Source organism: Oncorhynchus masou, chromosome 29, assembly GCF_036934945.1.
Source record: "Oncorhynchus masou masou isolate Uvic2021 chromosome 29, UVic_Omas_1.1, whole genome shotgun sequence".
NCBI classification, from domain to species: domain Eukaryota; kingdom Metazoa; phylum Chordata; class Actinopteri; order Salmoniformes; family Salmonidae; genus Oncorhynchus; species Oncorhynchus masou.
In genome coordinates, this window is record NC_088240.1 from 70,044,150 (window position 1) to 70,059,934 (window position 15,785).

The 15,785-nt window shown below is 50.8% G+C and overlaps 1 protein-coding gene across 3 annotated transcripts in view; it reads right to left on the bottom strand.

Annotated features, from left to right (window-relative positions):
- LOC135520423 (cyclin-dependent kinase 14) overlaps nucleotides 1–15,785 on the bottom strand; it is a 228,598-nt gene that overhangs the window by 55,950 nt on the left and 156,863 nt on the right. For all 3 annotated transcript variants that reach the window (XR_010452375.1, XM_064945979.1, XM_064945980.1), the window contains one exon: nucleotides 12,173–12,320. Coding sequence is in view for 2 of the 3 variants with exons in the window: in XM_064945979.1 (XP_064802051.1) it covers nucleotides 12,202–12,320 (119 nt within the window). In the remaining variant the exon portion in view is untranslated. The remainder of the gene's footprint in view (nucleotides 1–12,172; nucleotides 12,321–15,785) is intronic.

Sequence of the window (15,785 nt, forward strand, 5' to 3'; positions counted from 1 at the left end):
CTCTCCGTCTCCCCCTCTCTCCTCCCTCTCATCCCTCTCTCTTCTCCACTGCTTCTCTCCGTCTCCCCTCTCTCCTCTCTCTCCTCCCTCTCTCTCCTCCACTGCTTCTCTCCGTCTCCCCCTCTCTCCTCTCTCTCCTCCCTCTCTCTCCTCCACTGCTTCTCTCCGTCTCCCCCTCTCTCCTCTCTCACCTCTCTCTCCTCCCTCTCTCTCCTCCACTGCTTCTCTCCGTCTCCCCCTCTCTCCTCCCTCTCCTCCCGCTCTCTCCTCCACTGCTTCTCTCCGTCTCCCCCTATCTCCTCTCTCTCCTCCCTCTCTCTCCTCCACTGCTTCTCTCCGTCTCCCCCTCTCTCCCTCTCTCCTCCCTCTCCTCCCGCTCTCTCCTCCACTGCTTCTCTCCGTCTCCCCCTCTCTCCTCTCTCCTCCCTCTCCTCCCTCTCTCTCCTCCACTGCTTCTCTCCGTCTCCCCCTCTCTCCTCCCTCTCTCTCCTCCACTGCTTCTCTCCGTCTCCCCCTCTCTCTCCTCTCTCTCCTCCACTGCTTCTCTCCGTCTCCCCCTCTCTCCTCTCTCTCCTCCCTCTCCTCCCGCTCTCAATCCACTGCTTCTCTCCGTCTCCCCCTCTCTCCTCTCTCTCCTCCCTCTCTCTCCTCCACTGCTTCTCTCCTTCTCCCCCTCTCTCTCCTCACTCTCTCTCATCCACTGCTTCTCTCCGTCTCCCCCTCTCTCCTCCCTCTCCTCCCTCTCTCTCCTCCACTGCTTCTCTCCGTCTCCCCCTCTCCCTACTCTCTCTCCTCCCTCTCTCTCCTCCACTGCATCTCTCCGTCTCCCCCTCTCTCCTCCACTGCTTCTCTCCGTCTCCCCCTCTCTCCCCTCTCCCCCTCTCTCCTCCCTCTCCTTCCTCTATCTCCTCCACTGCTTCTCTCCGTCTCCCCCTCTCGACTCTCTCTCCTCCCTCTCCTCCCGCTCTCTCCTCCACTGCTTCTCTCCGTCTCCCCCTCTCTCCTCCCTCTCTCTCCTCCACTGCTTCTCTCCGTCTAACCCTCTCTCCTCCACTGCTTCTCTCCGTCTCACCCTCTCTCCTCTCTCTCCTCCACTGCTTCTCTCCGTGTCCCCCTCTCTCCTCTCTCTCCTCCCTCTCTCTCCTCCACTGCTTCTCTCCGTCTCCCCCTCTCTCCTCCCTCTCATCCCTCTCTCTCCTCCACTGCTTCTCTCCATCTCCCCTCTCTCCTTTCTCTCCTCTCTCTCCTCCACTGCTTCTCTCCGTCTCCCCCTCTCTCCTCTCTCTCCTCCCTCTCTCTCCTCCACTGCTTCTCTCTGTCTCCCCCTCTCCCTCTCTCTCCTCCCCTCTCTCCTCCACTGCTTCTCTCCGTCTCCCCCTCTCTCTCCTCCCGCCTCTCCTCCACTGCTTCTCTCCGTCTCCCCCTATCTCCCTCTCTCTCCTCCCTCTCCTCCCTCTCTCTCCTCCACTGCTTCTCTCCGTCTCCCCCTCTCTCCTCTCTCTCCTCCCTCTCCTCCCGCTCTCTCCTCTACTGCTTCTCTCAGTCTCCCCTCTCTCCTCTCTCTCCTCCCTCTCTCTCCTCCACTGCTTCTCTCTGTCTCCCCTCTCTCCTCTCTCTCCTCCCTCTCCTCCCTCTCCTCCCGCTCTCTCCTCCACTGCTTCTCTCCGTCTCCCCCTCTCTCCTCTCTCTCCTCCCTCTCCTCCCGCTCCTCCCTCTCTCTCCTCCACTGCTTCTCTCCGTCTCCCCCCTCTCTCCTCTCTCTCCTCCCTCTCTCTCCTCCACTGCTTCTCTCCGTCTCCCCCTCTCTCCTCCCTCTCCTCCCGCTCTCTCCTCCACTGCTTCTCTCCGTCTCCCCTTCTCTCCTCTCTCTCCTCCCTCTCCTCCCTCTCTCTCCTCCACTGCTTCTCTCCGTCTCCCCCCCTCCTCCCTCTCTCTCCTCCACTGCTTCTCTCCGTCTCCCCCTCTCTCCTCCCTCTCATCCCTCTCTCTCCTCCACTGCTTCTCTCCGTCTCCCCTCTCCTCTCTCTCCTCTCTCCTCCACTGCTTCTCTCCGTCTCCCCCTCTCTCCTCTCTCTCTCTCCTCCACTGCTTCTCTCCGTCTCCCCCTCTCTCCTCTCTCTCCTCCCTCTCTCTCCTCCACTGCTTCTCTCCGTCTCCCCCTCTCTCCTCCCTCTCCTCCCTCTCCTCCCGCTCTCTCCTCCACTGCTTCTCTCCGTCTCCCCCTCTCTCCTCCCTCTCCACCCTCTCCTCCCTCTCTCTCCTCCACTGCTTCTCTCCGTCTCCCCTCTCTCCTCTCTCTCCTCCCTCTCCTCCCGCTCTCTCCTCCACTGCTTCTCTCCTTCTCCCCCTCTCTCCTCTCTCTCCTCCCTCTCTCTCCTCCACTGCTTCTCTCCGTCTCCCCCTCTCTCCTCCCTCTCCACCCTCTCCTCCCTCTCTCTCCTCCACTGCTTCTCCCCCTCTCTCCCCTCTCTCCTCCCTCTCCTCCCCTCTCCTCCCGCTCTCTCCTCCACTGCTTCTCTCCGTCTCCCCCTCTCTCCTCCCTCTCCACCCTCTCCTCCCTCTCTCCTCCACTGCTTCTCTCCGTCTCCCCTCTCTCCTCTCTCTCCTCCCTCTCCTCCCGCTCTCTCCTCCACTGCTTCTCTCCGTCTCCCCCTCTCTCCTCTCTCTCCTCCCTCTCCTCCCTCTCTCTCCTCCACTGCTTCTCTCCGTCTCCCCCTCTCTCCTCCCTCTCATCCCTCTCTCTCCTCCACTGCTTCTCTCCGTCTCCCCCTCTCTCCTCTCTCTCCTCCCTCTCCTCCCACTCTCTCCTCCACTGCTTCTCTCCGTCTCCCCCTCTCTCCTCCCTCTCTCTCCTCCACTGCTTCTCTCTGTCTCCCCCTCTCTCATCTCTCTCCTCTCTCTCCTCCCTCTCCTCCCTCTCTCTCCTCCACTGCTTCTCTCCGTCTCCCCCTCTCTCCTCTCTCTCCTCCCTCTCTCCTCCACTGCTTCTCTCCGTCTCCCCCTCTCTCCTCTCTCTCCTCCCTCTCTCTCCTCCACTGCTTCTCTCCGTCTCCCCCTCTCTCCTCTCTCTCCTCCCTCTCCTCCCTCTCTCTCCTCCACTGCTTCTCTCCGTCTCCCCCTCTCTCCTCCCTCTCTCTCCTCCACTGCTTCTCTCCGTCTCCCCCTCTCTCCTCTCTCTCCTCCACTGCTTCTCTCCGTCTCCCCCTCTCTCCTCTCTCTCCTCCCTCTCTCTCCTCCACTGCTTCTCTCCGTCTCCCCCTCTCTCCTCCCTCTCATCCCTCTCTCTTCTCCACTGCTTCTCTCCGTCTCCCCTCTCTCCTCTCTCTCCTCCCTCTCTCTCCTCCACTGCTTCTCTCCGTCTCCCCCTCTCTCCTCTCTCCTCCCTCTCTCTCCTCCACTGCTTCTCTCCGTCTCCCCCTCTCTCCTCTCTCACCCTCTCTCCTCCCTCTCTCTCCACTGCTTCTCTCCGTCTCCCCCTCTCTCCTCCCTCTCCTCCCCGCTCTCTCCTCCACTGCTTCTCTCCGTCTCCCCCTATCTCCTCTCTCTCCTCCCTCTCCTCCCTCTCTCTCCTCCACTGCTTCTCTCCGTCTCCCCCTCTCTCCTCTCTCTCCTCCCTCTCCTCCCGCTCTCTCCTCCACTGCTTCTCTCCGTCTCCCCCTCTCTCCTCTCTCCTCCCTCTCTCTCCTCCACTGCTTCTCTCCGTCTCCCCCTCTCTCCTCCCTCTCTCTCCTCCACTGCTTCTCTCCGTCTCCCCCTCTCTCCTCTCTCTCCTCCACTGCTTCTCTCCGTCTCCCCCTCTCTCCTCTCTCTCCTCCCTCTCCTCCCGCTCTCAATCCACTGCTTCTCTCCGTCTCCCCCTCTCTCTCTCTCTCCTCCCTCTCTCTCCTCCACTGCTTCTCTCCTTCTCCCCCTCTCTCTCCTCACTCTCTCTCATCCACTGCTTCTCTCCGTCTCCCCCTCTCTCCTCCCTCTCCTCCCTCTCTCTCCTCCACTGCTTCTCTCCGTCTCTCCCTCTCCCTACTCTCTCTCCTCCCTCTCTCTCCTCCACTGCATCTCTCCGTCTCCCCCTCTCTCCTCCACTGCTTCTCTCCGTCTCCCCCTCTCTCTCCCCTCTCCCCCTCTCTCCTCCCTCTCCTTCCTCTATCTCCTCCACTGCTTCTCTCCGTCTCCCCCTCTCGACTCTCTCTCCTCCCTCTCCTCCCGCTCTCTCCTCCACTGCTTCTCTCCGTCTCCCCCTCTCTCCTCCCTCTCTCTCCTCCACTGCTTCTCTCCGTCTAACCCTCTCTCCTCCACTGCTTCTCTCCGTCTCACCCTCTCTCCTCTCTCTCCTCACTCTCTCTCCTCCACTGCTTCTCTCCGTGTCCCCCTCTCTCCTCTCTCTCCTCCCTCTCTCTCCTCCACTGCTTCTCTCCGTCTCCCCCTCTCTCCTCCCTCTCATCCCTCTCTCTCCTCCACTGCTTCTCTCCGTCTCCCCTCTCTCCTTTCTCTCCTCTCTCTCCTCCACTGCTTCTCTCCGTCTCCCCCTCTCTCCTCTCTCTCCTCCCTCTCTCTCCTCCACTGCTTCTCTCCGTCTCCCCCTCTCCTCTCTCTCCTCCCTCTCTCTCCTCCACTGCTTCTCTCCGTCTCCCCCTCTCTCTCCTCCCGCTCTCTCCTCCACTGCTTCTCTCCGTCTCCCCCTATCTCCTCTCTCTCCTCCCTCTCCTCCCTCTCTCTCCTCCACTGCTTCTCTCCGTCTCCCCCTCTCTCCTCTCTCTCCTCCCTCTCCTCCCGCTCTCTCCTCTACTGCTTCTCTCAGTCTCCCCCTCTCTCCTCTCTCTCCTCCCTCTCTCTCCTCCACTGCTTCTCTCTGTCTACCCTCTCTCCTCTCTCTCCTCCCTCTCCTCCCTCTCCTCCCGCTCTCTCCTCCACTGCTTCTCTCCGTCTCCCCCTCTCTCCTCTCTCTCCTCCCTCTCCTCCCGCTCCTCCCTCTCTCTCCTCCACTGCTTCTCTCCGTCTCCCCCTCTCTCTCCTCTCTCTCCTCCCTCTCTCTCCTCCACTGCTTCTCTCTGTCTCCCCCTCTCTCCTCTCTCTCCTCCCTCTCCTCCCGCTCTCTCCTCCACTGCTTCTCTCCGTCTCCCCTTCTCTCCTCTCTCTCCTCCCTCTCCTCCCTCTCTCTCCTCCACTGCTTCTCTCCGTCTCCCCCTCTCTCCTCCCTCTCTCTCCTACACTGCTTCTCTCCGTCTCCCCCTCTCTCCTCCCTCTCATCCCTCTCTCTCCTCCACTGCTTCTCTCCGTCTCCCCTCTCTCCTCTCTCTCCTCTCTCTCCTCCACTGCTTCTCTCCGTCTCCCCCTCTCTCCTCTCTCTCTCTCCTCCACTGCTTCTCTCCGTCTCCCCCTCTCTCCTCTCTCTCCTCCCTCTCTCTCCTCCACTGCTTCTCTCCGTCTCCCCCTCTCTCCTCCCTCTCCTCCCGCTCTCTCCTCCACTGCTTCTCTCCGTCTCCCCCTCTCTCCTCCCTCTCCACCCTCTCCTCCCTCTCTCTCCTCCACTGCTTCTCTCCCTCTCTCCTCTCTCTCCTCCCTCTCCTCCCGCTCTCTCCTCCACTGCTTCTCTCCGTCTCACCCTCTCTCCTCCCTCTCCTCCCGCTCTCTCCTCCACTGCTTCTCTCCGTCTCCCCCTCTCTCCTCTCTCTCCTCCCTCTCTCTCCTCCACTGCTTCTCTCCGTCTCCCCCTCTCTCTCCTCTCTCTCCTCCCTCTCTCTCCTCCACTGCTTCTCTCCGTCTCCCCCTCTCTCCTCCCTCTTCTCCCGCTCTCTCCTCCACTGCTTCTCTCCGTCTCCCCTCTCTCCTCTCTCTCCTCCCTCTCTCTCCTCCACTGCTTCTCTCCGTCTCCCCCTCTCTCCTCCCTCTCTCTCCTCCACTGCTTCTCTCCGTCTCCCCCTCTCTCCTCTCTCTCCTCCACTGCTTCTCTCCGTCTCCCCCTCTCTCTCTCCTCTCTCTCCCCTCTCTCCTCCCTCTCTCTCCTCCACTGCTTCTCTCCGTCTCCCCCTCTCTCTCCTCTCTCTCCTCCCTCTCTCTCCTCCACTGCTTCTCTCCGTCTCCCCCTCCTCTCTCTCCTCTCTCTCCTCCCTCTCTCTCCTCCACTGCTTCTCTCCGTCTCCCCCTCTCTCCTCTCTCTCCTCCACTGCTTCTCTCCGTCTCCCCCTCTCTCCCCCTCTCTCTCTTCCACTGCTTCTCTCTGTCTCCCCCTCTCTCCTCTCTCTCCTCCCTCTCCTCCACTGCTTCTCTCCGTCTCCCCCTCTCTGCTCTCTCTCCTCCCTCCACTGCTTCTCTCCGTCTCCCCCTCTCTCCTCTCTCTCCTCCCTCTCCTCCCGCTCTCTCCTCCACTGCTTCTCTCCGTCTCCCCCTCTCTCCTCTCTCTCTCTCTCATCTCTCTCCTCCCTCTCTCTCCTCCACTGCTTCTCTCCGTCTCCCCCTCTCTCCTCCCTCTCCTCCCTCTCTCCTCCACTGCTTCTCTCCGTCTCCCCCTCTCTCTCTCCTCTCTCTCCTCCCTCTCTCTCCTCCACTGCTTCTCTCCGTCTCCCCCTCTCTCCCCCTCTCTCCTCCCTCTCTCTCCTCCACTGCTTCTCTCCGTCTCCCCCTCTCTCTCCTCTCTCTCTCTCCTCCACTGCTTCTCTTCGTCTCCCTCTCTCCTCTCTCTCCTCCCTCTCCTCCACTGCTTCTCTCCGTCTCCCCCTCTCTCTCTCCTCTCTCTCCTCCCTCTCTCCTCCACTGTTTCTCTCCGTCTCCCCCTCTCTCCTCCCTCTCCTCCACTTCTTCTCTCCGTCTCCCCCTCTCTCTCCCCCTCTCTCCTCCCTCTCTCTCCTCCACTGCTTCTCTCCGTCTTCCCCTCTCTCTCTCCTCTCTCTCCTCCCTCTCTCTCCTCCACTGCTTCTCCCCGTCTCCCCCTCTCTCCTCTCTCTCCTCCCTCTCTCTCCTCCACTGCTTCTCTCTGTCTCCCCCTCTCTCCTCTCTCTCCCTCTCTCCCCTCTCTCCCCTCTCTCTCCTCTCTCTCCTCCCTCTCCTCCCTCTCTCTCCTCCACTGCTTCTCTCCGTCTCCCCCTCTCTCCTCTCTCTCCTCCCTCTCCTCCCTCTCTCTCCTCCACTGCTTCTCTCCGTCTCCCCCTCTCTCCCCGCAAAGGCGGATGGCATTTGTCCCCTCTAGTGATAAACAAATTACACATGAAATCAATTCCCATGTCTCCCTGTAGGGCTCTATCGCCCCTCCCCTCTGCCTGCCTGCCCCATCTTCCCGAGACAAGCTGGGGGAGGTGTGTGTGTGTGTGTGTGTGTGTGTGTGTGTGTGTGTGTGTGTGTGTGTGTGTGTGTGTGGTGGGGGGGCTGTCTTGCTGAGATGAACACCTGCCCGGGGGATTCCTGAACCCTCTCCCCCTCATCCTCCTCACGCCTCTCTTTTCCCTCTCTCTTCTTCTTCTCTCTGACAACTCTTGCTAACTAGCCTCCTTGACCCTGTGAGAGAGCGTGGCTCATCAGATCCAATCCCCAAGCCTGTCAATCATACAGGCCAAAGAAAGAAAGAGCTTTACTCTCACACACTAGAGAGGGCAAAGGGAAGAGAGAGAGAGAGAGAGAGAGACAGACAGAGAGAGAGAGAGAGAGAGAGAGAGAGAGAGAGAGAGAGAAAGATGCTCACCCACAGCACCAGAGAGAAGGGGGAGGGAGGAGCAGAGGGGGAGAGATGGAAAAGGAGTAAGTGAAATAAATAATCATAGCAAGAGAGAAGACAGGGAGATCTCAGGAGAGATAAAGTGAGGGAATAGAGAGAGAGCGAGAGAGAGAGAGAGTGAGAGAGAGGGTGTGAACTGACGGCTAATGAGAGTTATAGAGCTGTAAGATAGATAGGAAACAAGGGGGAGAGGAGAGGGGAGCAGAGGAGAGGAGAGGGGTAGAGACTCACAATTAGATGTTTTACAGTGAGGTATGATGGGGCACAGAATGTGGATTAACAGAAAGAGAAATATGGTTGGAAATCAAATCATGACTGACATTAAAATGTAACAAACCAAGTGATTTTACAGGTCAATAAAATAATTTTACAAGAGAAAAGAAAGAAATGTTTGAATGAGTAATTAATGTACCAACTACTAAGACAATACCCTATTACTCTGAATAAAATCAGACATTCAGCACATATCATTTTGCTATCTACAGTATATTGTATATAGGCCTAAATTAAGGAGCTGTAATGGTAGTGATTCAGAGCTTCGTAAGAATCAGTCAAATCACAAGCTCCACACTGCACCACCAAACTGAGTCACACAGAGAGAAAACTTCCAAGCAGCCTTTTACTCTCCACTTCAACACTTGGAAGGCTGACTGTTCTCAGGTCCAAAGACTGTTCCCAGCTCAGCTCAGACCACCATGAAAGAAGGCAGGAAGGAAGGGTGAAAGATTTAACAGAAGGAAATGGGGCCTTTAAAAAACACATCCACACACTGGTGACTCATGCAGCATCTACAGGGAATGACCGAGCCAATGCATAATGCACTCCTGAGGAATGTATTACAATCTCTATTCACACTGCATATTAGTTTACAAAGAGAGGGAGGTGGAGCGAGAGAAGGAGAAAAAAAGGGCGAGAGAGAGGAGAGAATCAAAACAAAGAAGGGAGAGTCTGCCAAAGGGGACACGGCCAGTGGAATCAGGGATTGGTGTTGAGTAGAAACACTGAGAGCAAAGCGAGGTTATTTGACAGAAAGCTCTCCATTCCTGAAGGCAGTGCCTCAGGTGATCCCTCTATCCCTCCCTCCCTTCCTCCCTCACTCACTCCCTTCATTCCTTCCTTTCTCCCTCCCCCGGGCACACAGCAGGGGACAGCTTTAAAGCAGTTTGTCTTCCCTCTGAAAACTTTCTCCCAGGTCATTCTGTGAACCCCAAAAACACTGTCAAAGCAAAAACACCAGTTGTTGTCTCTGTAAGATACCGTATATACTGTATGTGAACCATATAAATCAAATCAAATGGTATGTCACATGCGCCGAATACAACCTTACTGTGAAATTGTTGCTTACAACCCCTTTTTAACCAACAATGCAGAATAAAAAAAAAGTAAGAAAATATTTGCACAAAAAAAAGCCGATAGTACAGGTAGTCATTTGATTAACGGTTTAGCAGTCTAGATGCTTGTCGGTAGCAGCTGTTAAGGTGACGTTTCGACTTAGACTTGGTGCTCCGGTACCGCTTGCAGTAGTTCATGACTAGGGTGGCTGGAGTCTTTAACAATTTAAATGGTATAGAAAATGCATAATGCTACACTAAAGTACAGAGCTTTACTGTTGGCTCTAGTTGAAGGTGATGTTGATGCTGGTTAAAGGAAATAGGACAGGAAACCAAAACATATATGACAGACTGCTGGTCGAGGTGTGTGTGTGTGTGTGTGTATGGCATATGCAAAGACTCAAGTAACACAATGCTGAGGTATGGAGGCCCTCAGGCAGGTGGCCACTGAGCAGGCATGGCTAAACGTTGTGTGTGTGTGTCTGTGTGAGCGGCTGCATGTGTGTGTGTGAGCCACATAAACAGCTGCCTGGCTGCTCTACATAGTGGACAGACAGGACACTATAGCTTCGGCACGCTTGTCGGCCTTATCTTCAAAGTGACATAGTGACGCTGAGGGCCCATAGTGTCCTCTTCTTGACCCAGAGCTGTGTTCTCTGTCTGTCTGACTCTCACATGTCTGTCTGGCTGCTGACAGGTACTGCTACAGTCTGCATCCCAATACCTTTCCCATCGCCTCTCTGCACAGATGTGAAAACACAACTAAAAGCAACGTTGTGGAGGCCTATGCAACACTTGTTATCACCAGTCATTCTCTGTGACACCAGGAAAGGAGATGAGGAGAGGAGCTGACTGTAGACTGTTACCTCTGAGCCAATGGAACGGTGCAATATGAAACTTGAAATTGAAAACGGACGTTTGCGAGGCTGATTGCAAGAAGTACAAACTCAATGGAAGTCAACCAAAAGGTGGTTGAAAATAACTTCAAAGTGAACATCATGGTCATCGTGAGGATCGATGGTTCAGAGAGAGCCATTGCAAAGGCAAGGTACAATGTTGCATCAGCCATTCCCCTGAATAATGCACACTCATGAATAAACATGCAGTACACCTCTCTCTCTCTCTCTCTCTCTCTCTCTCTCTCTCTCTCTCTCTCTCTCTCTCTCTCTCTCTCTCTCTCTCTCTCTCTCTCTCTCTCTCTCTCTCTCTCTCTCTCTCTCTCTCTCTCTCTCTCTCTCTCTCTCTCTCTCTCTCTCTCTCTCTCTCTCTCTCTCTCTCTCTCTCTCCTCTCTCCTCCCTCCCCCTCCCTCCCTCCCTCCCTCCCTCCCTCCCTCCCTCTCCCTCCCTCCCTCCCTCCCTCCCTCCCTCCCTCCCTCCCTCTCCCCTTCAAACAACACACAAGCCTATCGTGTATGTCTCTATTTATTTGCTTGCTCACTCTCTTTCTAAATCAAATCAAATTGTATTGGCCGCGTACATCGATTAAATAAAGGAATTAAGAAATATAGAAACATTATAGCGAGCAATGTCAGTGTCCGGAATATAAATATATGTATATGATGGTGTGTATAGACATTATGGACAGTATATGAATAGAAAAGGTGTGTACAGCAGTAGTTACATAGGATGAGCCTTGACTAGAATGCAGTATACATATGAAGTGAGTCAAAGAGTATGGAAACATTATGAAAGTGACCAGTGTTCAATGACTCTACTCTTGCCACTCCCTCTTCACCACCCCACCTTTCTCCATCTTGTCTTCCTCTCTTTTCCCCTCACTATCTCTCTCTATATCTCCCTCTCTCCTTCTCTCTGTCTCTCTCTTCAGTCAGAACATTGTACTGCAACTGTGTGTCTGAGGTGTGTCAGTCTCTCTGGTCTTGATTCAGTTCTATAACAGACTGGTAGTGGGCTGTGTGAAAGCAGCCATCTAGACAGCACGAAGACTGTCTACTGGGAATTAACCTCTCGGAAGAATACAGCCTGCCTGCCTGCCTGCCTGCCTGCCTGCCTGCCTGCCTGCCTGCCTGCCTGCCTGCCTCTCTGTCTGCCTGCCTGTCTGTCTGTCTGCCTGTCTGGCTGCACTACCTCTTATAAATAATACAACACTTCCCCCAGGTCCTCGTAGACTCTTCTATCCTCCACACCACATTCTCCCCTCCTCCTCCTCCTCCTCCTCTTTTCACCTTTCAGAAATCTTCACTAGAATACCAGACATTCATGTATTTCTGTGTGTGTGTTTGAAAGTGTGTGTGTGTGCGTGTGCATGTGAGCGTGTGTGTGCATGTGGATTAGTCTGCGATCACTGGGGCTCTGTCAGTCTGTCAGGCAGTGGGATGGGCAGGGACAAAGAGGATCATTTCAATAAGAATACTGCAGCTGAGAGGACAGAGCTCTCCCAGTGGGGTGACTTCCACTCTCACACACACAAACATGAACGCACACACACACATACACATTCACGTGCACACATACACTGTAGGAGGATTTGGGATGAAATGATGGTGTGAAATAGAGGGAAGAGGAGAGGAGATCGATACATAGTCCAGTTTGGTGTGTAAAACTATTGTGTTTGGTTTATGTATCCTAAGGCCCTATGTGTTTGTCTGTGTGTGTGTATGTGTGTAGGTGTGTGGTTGTCATCCTCTCCAGTCAGTGTTCACCCAACGAGCCTCATCCCTAAACCCATGCACCTGTCCCTGCACCTGTCTGTCTGCAACTGCAGGTATAATCCTGTGAGTGGGGCCCTGGTGTGGCCCTCAAGTTTGGCCCTGGCCCCTTCACCATCATTATCCCCTCCATCTGGCCCCCAGATCTCTCATTACATGCAAATACAGCCTCTTTATGTGCCTGCTGAACAGGATCCCCTCCTTCCCCAGTCAGAGCTGAAGATAACCCACCAGCCATTACACAGGACCCCCTGCTACACTTTACTATACCATATCATGACCACTTCAGCTTAGGATCCTTTGAGAGCTGTTGCTGGTCAGAAGGCAGCTGTTTTTTGTTGGTGGTATGTGGCAGTGTATGTGTGTGTGTGTATAGATGTTCATGTGTGTGTGTGTGTGTGTGTGTGTGTGTGTGTGTGTGTGTGTGTGTGTGTGTGTGTGTGTGTGTGTGTGTGTGTGTGTGTACATACCTGGCTAGCTGTGGGGCAGTCTGCCCCGGTCAGTGTTTGCTGCTGGGCGGTCCTTTAGCATGGCTGGAGATGGTCCTGGTACACACCTGTATACTGTCACCTGACTCCACCTGCAGCTTGACATTTGGTACCGTGAAGATAGTAGCCACTGGGGTAGGAGAGAAAGAGAGAGAGAGAGAGAGAGAGAGAGAGAGAGAGAGAGAGAGAGAGAGAGAGAGAGAGAGAGAGAGAGAGAGAGAGAGAGAGAGAGAGAGAGAGAGAGAGAGAAAGGTGAGTGAGAGAGTGTCCTCTTAGAGTCAAAGGATTACATCAGAGTCCGTAATACTGAGTGATATCAGAGTCCGTAATTCTGAGTGATATCAGAGTCTGTAATACTGAGTGATATCAGAGTCCATAATACTGCGTGATATCAGAGTCCATAATACTGAGTGATATCAGAGTCCGTAATACTGCATGATATCAGAGTCCGTAATACTGCATGATATCAGAGTCTGTAATACTGCAAGATATCAGTCTGTAATACTGCAAGATATCAGAGTCCATAATACTGAGAGATATCAGAGTCCATAATACTGAGAGATATCAGAGTCAGTAATACTGCGTGATATCAGAGTCCGTAATACTGCGTGATATCAGAGTCCGTAATACTGCAAGATATCAGTCTGTAATACTGCAAGATATCAGAGTCCATAATACTGAGAGATATCAAAGTCCGTAATACTAAGAGATATCAGAGTCTGTAATACTAAGAGATATCAGAGTCTGTAATACTAAGAGATATCAGAGTCTGTAATACTGTGTGATATCAGAGTATGTAATACTAAGAGATATCAGAGTATGTCATACTAAGAGATATCAGAGTCTGTAATACTAAGAGATATCAGAGTCTGTAATACTAAGAGATATCAGAGTCTGTAATACTAAGAGATATCAGAGTCTGTAATACTAAGAGATATCAGAGTCTGTAATACTGTGAGATATCAGAGTCTGTAATACTGTGAGATATCAGAGTCTGTAAAACTGAGAGATATCAGAGTCTGTAATACTGAGAGATATCAGAGTCTGTAATACTAAGAGATATCAGAGTCTGTAATACTAAGAGATATCAGAGTCTGTAATACTAAGAGATATCAGAGTCTGTAATACTGTGAGATATCAGAGTCTGTAATACTAAGATATATCAGTCTGTAATACTAAGAGATATCAGAGTCTGTAATACAAAGAGATATCAGAGTCTGTAATACAAAGAGATATCAGAGTCATTAATACTAAGAGATATCAGCGTCTGTAATACTAAGAGATACCAGAGTCTGTAATAGTAAGAGATATTAGAGTCTGTAATACTAAGAGATATCAGAGTCTGTAATACTGTGAGATATCAGAGTCTGTAATACTGTGAGACATCAGAGTCTGTAATACTGAGAGATATCAGAGTCTGTAATACTGAGAGATATCAGAGTCTGTAATACTAAGAGATATCAGAGTCTGTAATACTAAGAGATATCAGAGTCTGTAATACTAAGAGATATCAGAGTCTGTAATACTAAGAGATATCAGAGTCTGTAATACTAAGAGATATCAGAGTCTGTAATACTAAGAGATATCAGAGTCTGTAATACTAAGAGATATCAGAGTCTATAATACTAAGAGATACCAGAGTCTGTAATACTAAGAGATATCAGAGTCTGTAATACTGTGAGATATCAGAGTCTGTAATACTGTGAGATATCAGAGTCTGTAATACTGTGAGATATCAGAGTCTGTAATACTGAGAGATATCAGAGTCTGTAATACTGTGAGATATCAGAGTCTGTAACACTGTGAGATATCAGAGTCTGTAATACTAAGAGATATCAGAGTCTGTAATACTGTGTGATATCAGAGTCTGTAATACTAAGAGATATCAGTCTGTAATACTAAGAGATATCAGAGTCTGTAATACTGTGTGATATCAGAGTCTGTAATACTGTGTGATATCAGAGTCTGTAATACTAAGAGATATCAGAGTCTGTAATACTAAGAGATATCAGAGTCTGTAATACTAAGAGATATCAGAGTCTGTAATACTGTGTGATATCAGAGTCTGTAATACTAAGAGATATCAGAGTCTGTAATACTAAGAGATATCAGAGTCTGTAATACAAAGAGATATCAGAGTCTGTAATACTAAGAGATATCAGAGTCTGTAATACTAAGAGATATCAGAGTCTGTAATACTAAGAGATATCCGAGTCTGTAATACTAAGAGATATCAGAGTCTGTAATACTGTGTGATATCAGAGTCTGTAATACTAAGAGATATCAGAGTCTGTAATACTAAGAGATATCAGAGTCTGTAATACTGTGCGATATCAGAGTCTGTAATACTAAGAGATATCAGAGTCTGTAATACTAAGAGATATCAGAGTCTGTAATACTAAGAGATATCAGAGTCCGTAATACTAAGAGATATCAGAGTCTGTAATACTAAGAGATATCAGAGTCTGTAATACTAAGAGATATCAGAGTCTGTAATACTAAGAGATATCAGAGTCTGTAATACTAAGAGATATCAGAGTCTGTAATACTAAGAGATATCAGTCTGTAATACTAAGAGATATCAGTCTGTAATACTAAGAGATATCAGAGTCTGTAATACTGAGAGATATCAGAGTCTGTAATACTAAGAGATATCAGTCTGTAATACTAAGAGATATCAGAGTCTGTAATACTAAGAGATATCAGAGTCTGTAATACTAAGAGATATCAGAGTCTGTAATACTAAGAGATATCAGAGTCTGTAATACTAAGAGATATCAGAGTCTGTAATACTAAGAGATATCAGAGTCTGTAATACTGAGAGATATCAGTCTGTAATACTAAGATATATCAGAGTCTGTAATACTGTGTGATATCAGAGTCTGTAATACTAAGAGATATCAGAGTCTGTAATACAAAGAGATATCAGTCTGTAATACTAAGATATATCAGAGTCTGTAATACTAAGAGATATCAGAGTCTGTAATACTAAGAGATATCAGAGTCTGTAATACTGTGTGATATCAGAGTCTGTAATACTGTGTGATATCAGAGTCTGTAATACTAAGAGATATCAGAGTCTGTAATACTGTGTGATATCAGAGTCTGTAATACTAAGAGATATCAGAGTCTGTAATACAAAGAGATATCAGAGTCTGTAATACTAAGAGATATCAGAGTCTGTAATACTAAGAGATATCAGAGTCTGTAATACTAAGAGATATCAGAGTCTGTAATACTAAGAGATATCAGAGTCTGTAATACTAAGAGATATCAGAGTCTGTAATACTAAGAGATATCAGAGTCTGTAATACTAAGAGATATCAGAGTCTGTAATACTAAGAGATATCAGAGTCTGTAATACTAAGAGATATCAGAGTCTGTAATACTAAGAGATATCAGTCTGTAATACTAAGAGATATCAGAGTCTGTAATACAAAGAGATATCAGAGTCTGTAATACTGTGAGATATCAGAGTCTGTAATACTAAGAGATATCAGTCTGTAATACTAAGAGATATCAGTCTGTAATACTAAGAGATATCAGAGTCTGTAATACTGAGAGATATCAGAGTCTGTAATACTAAGAGATATCA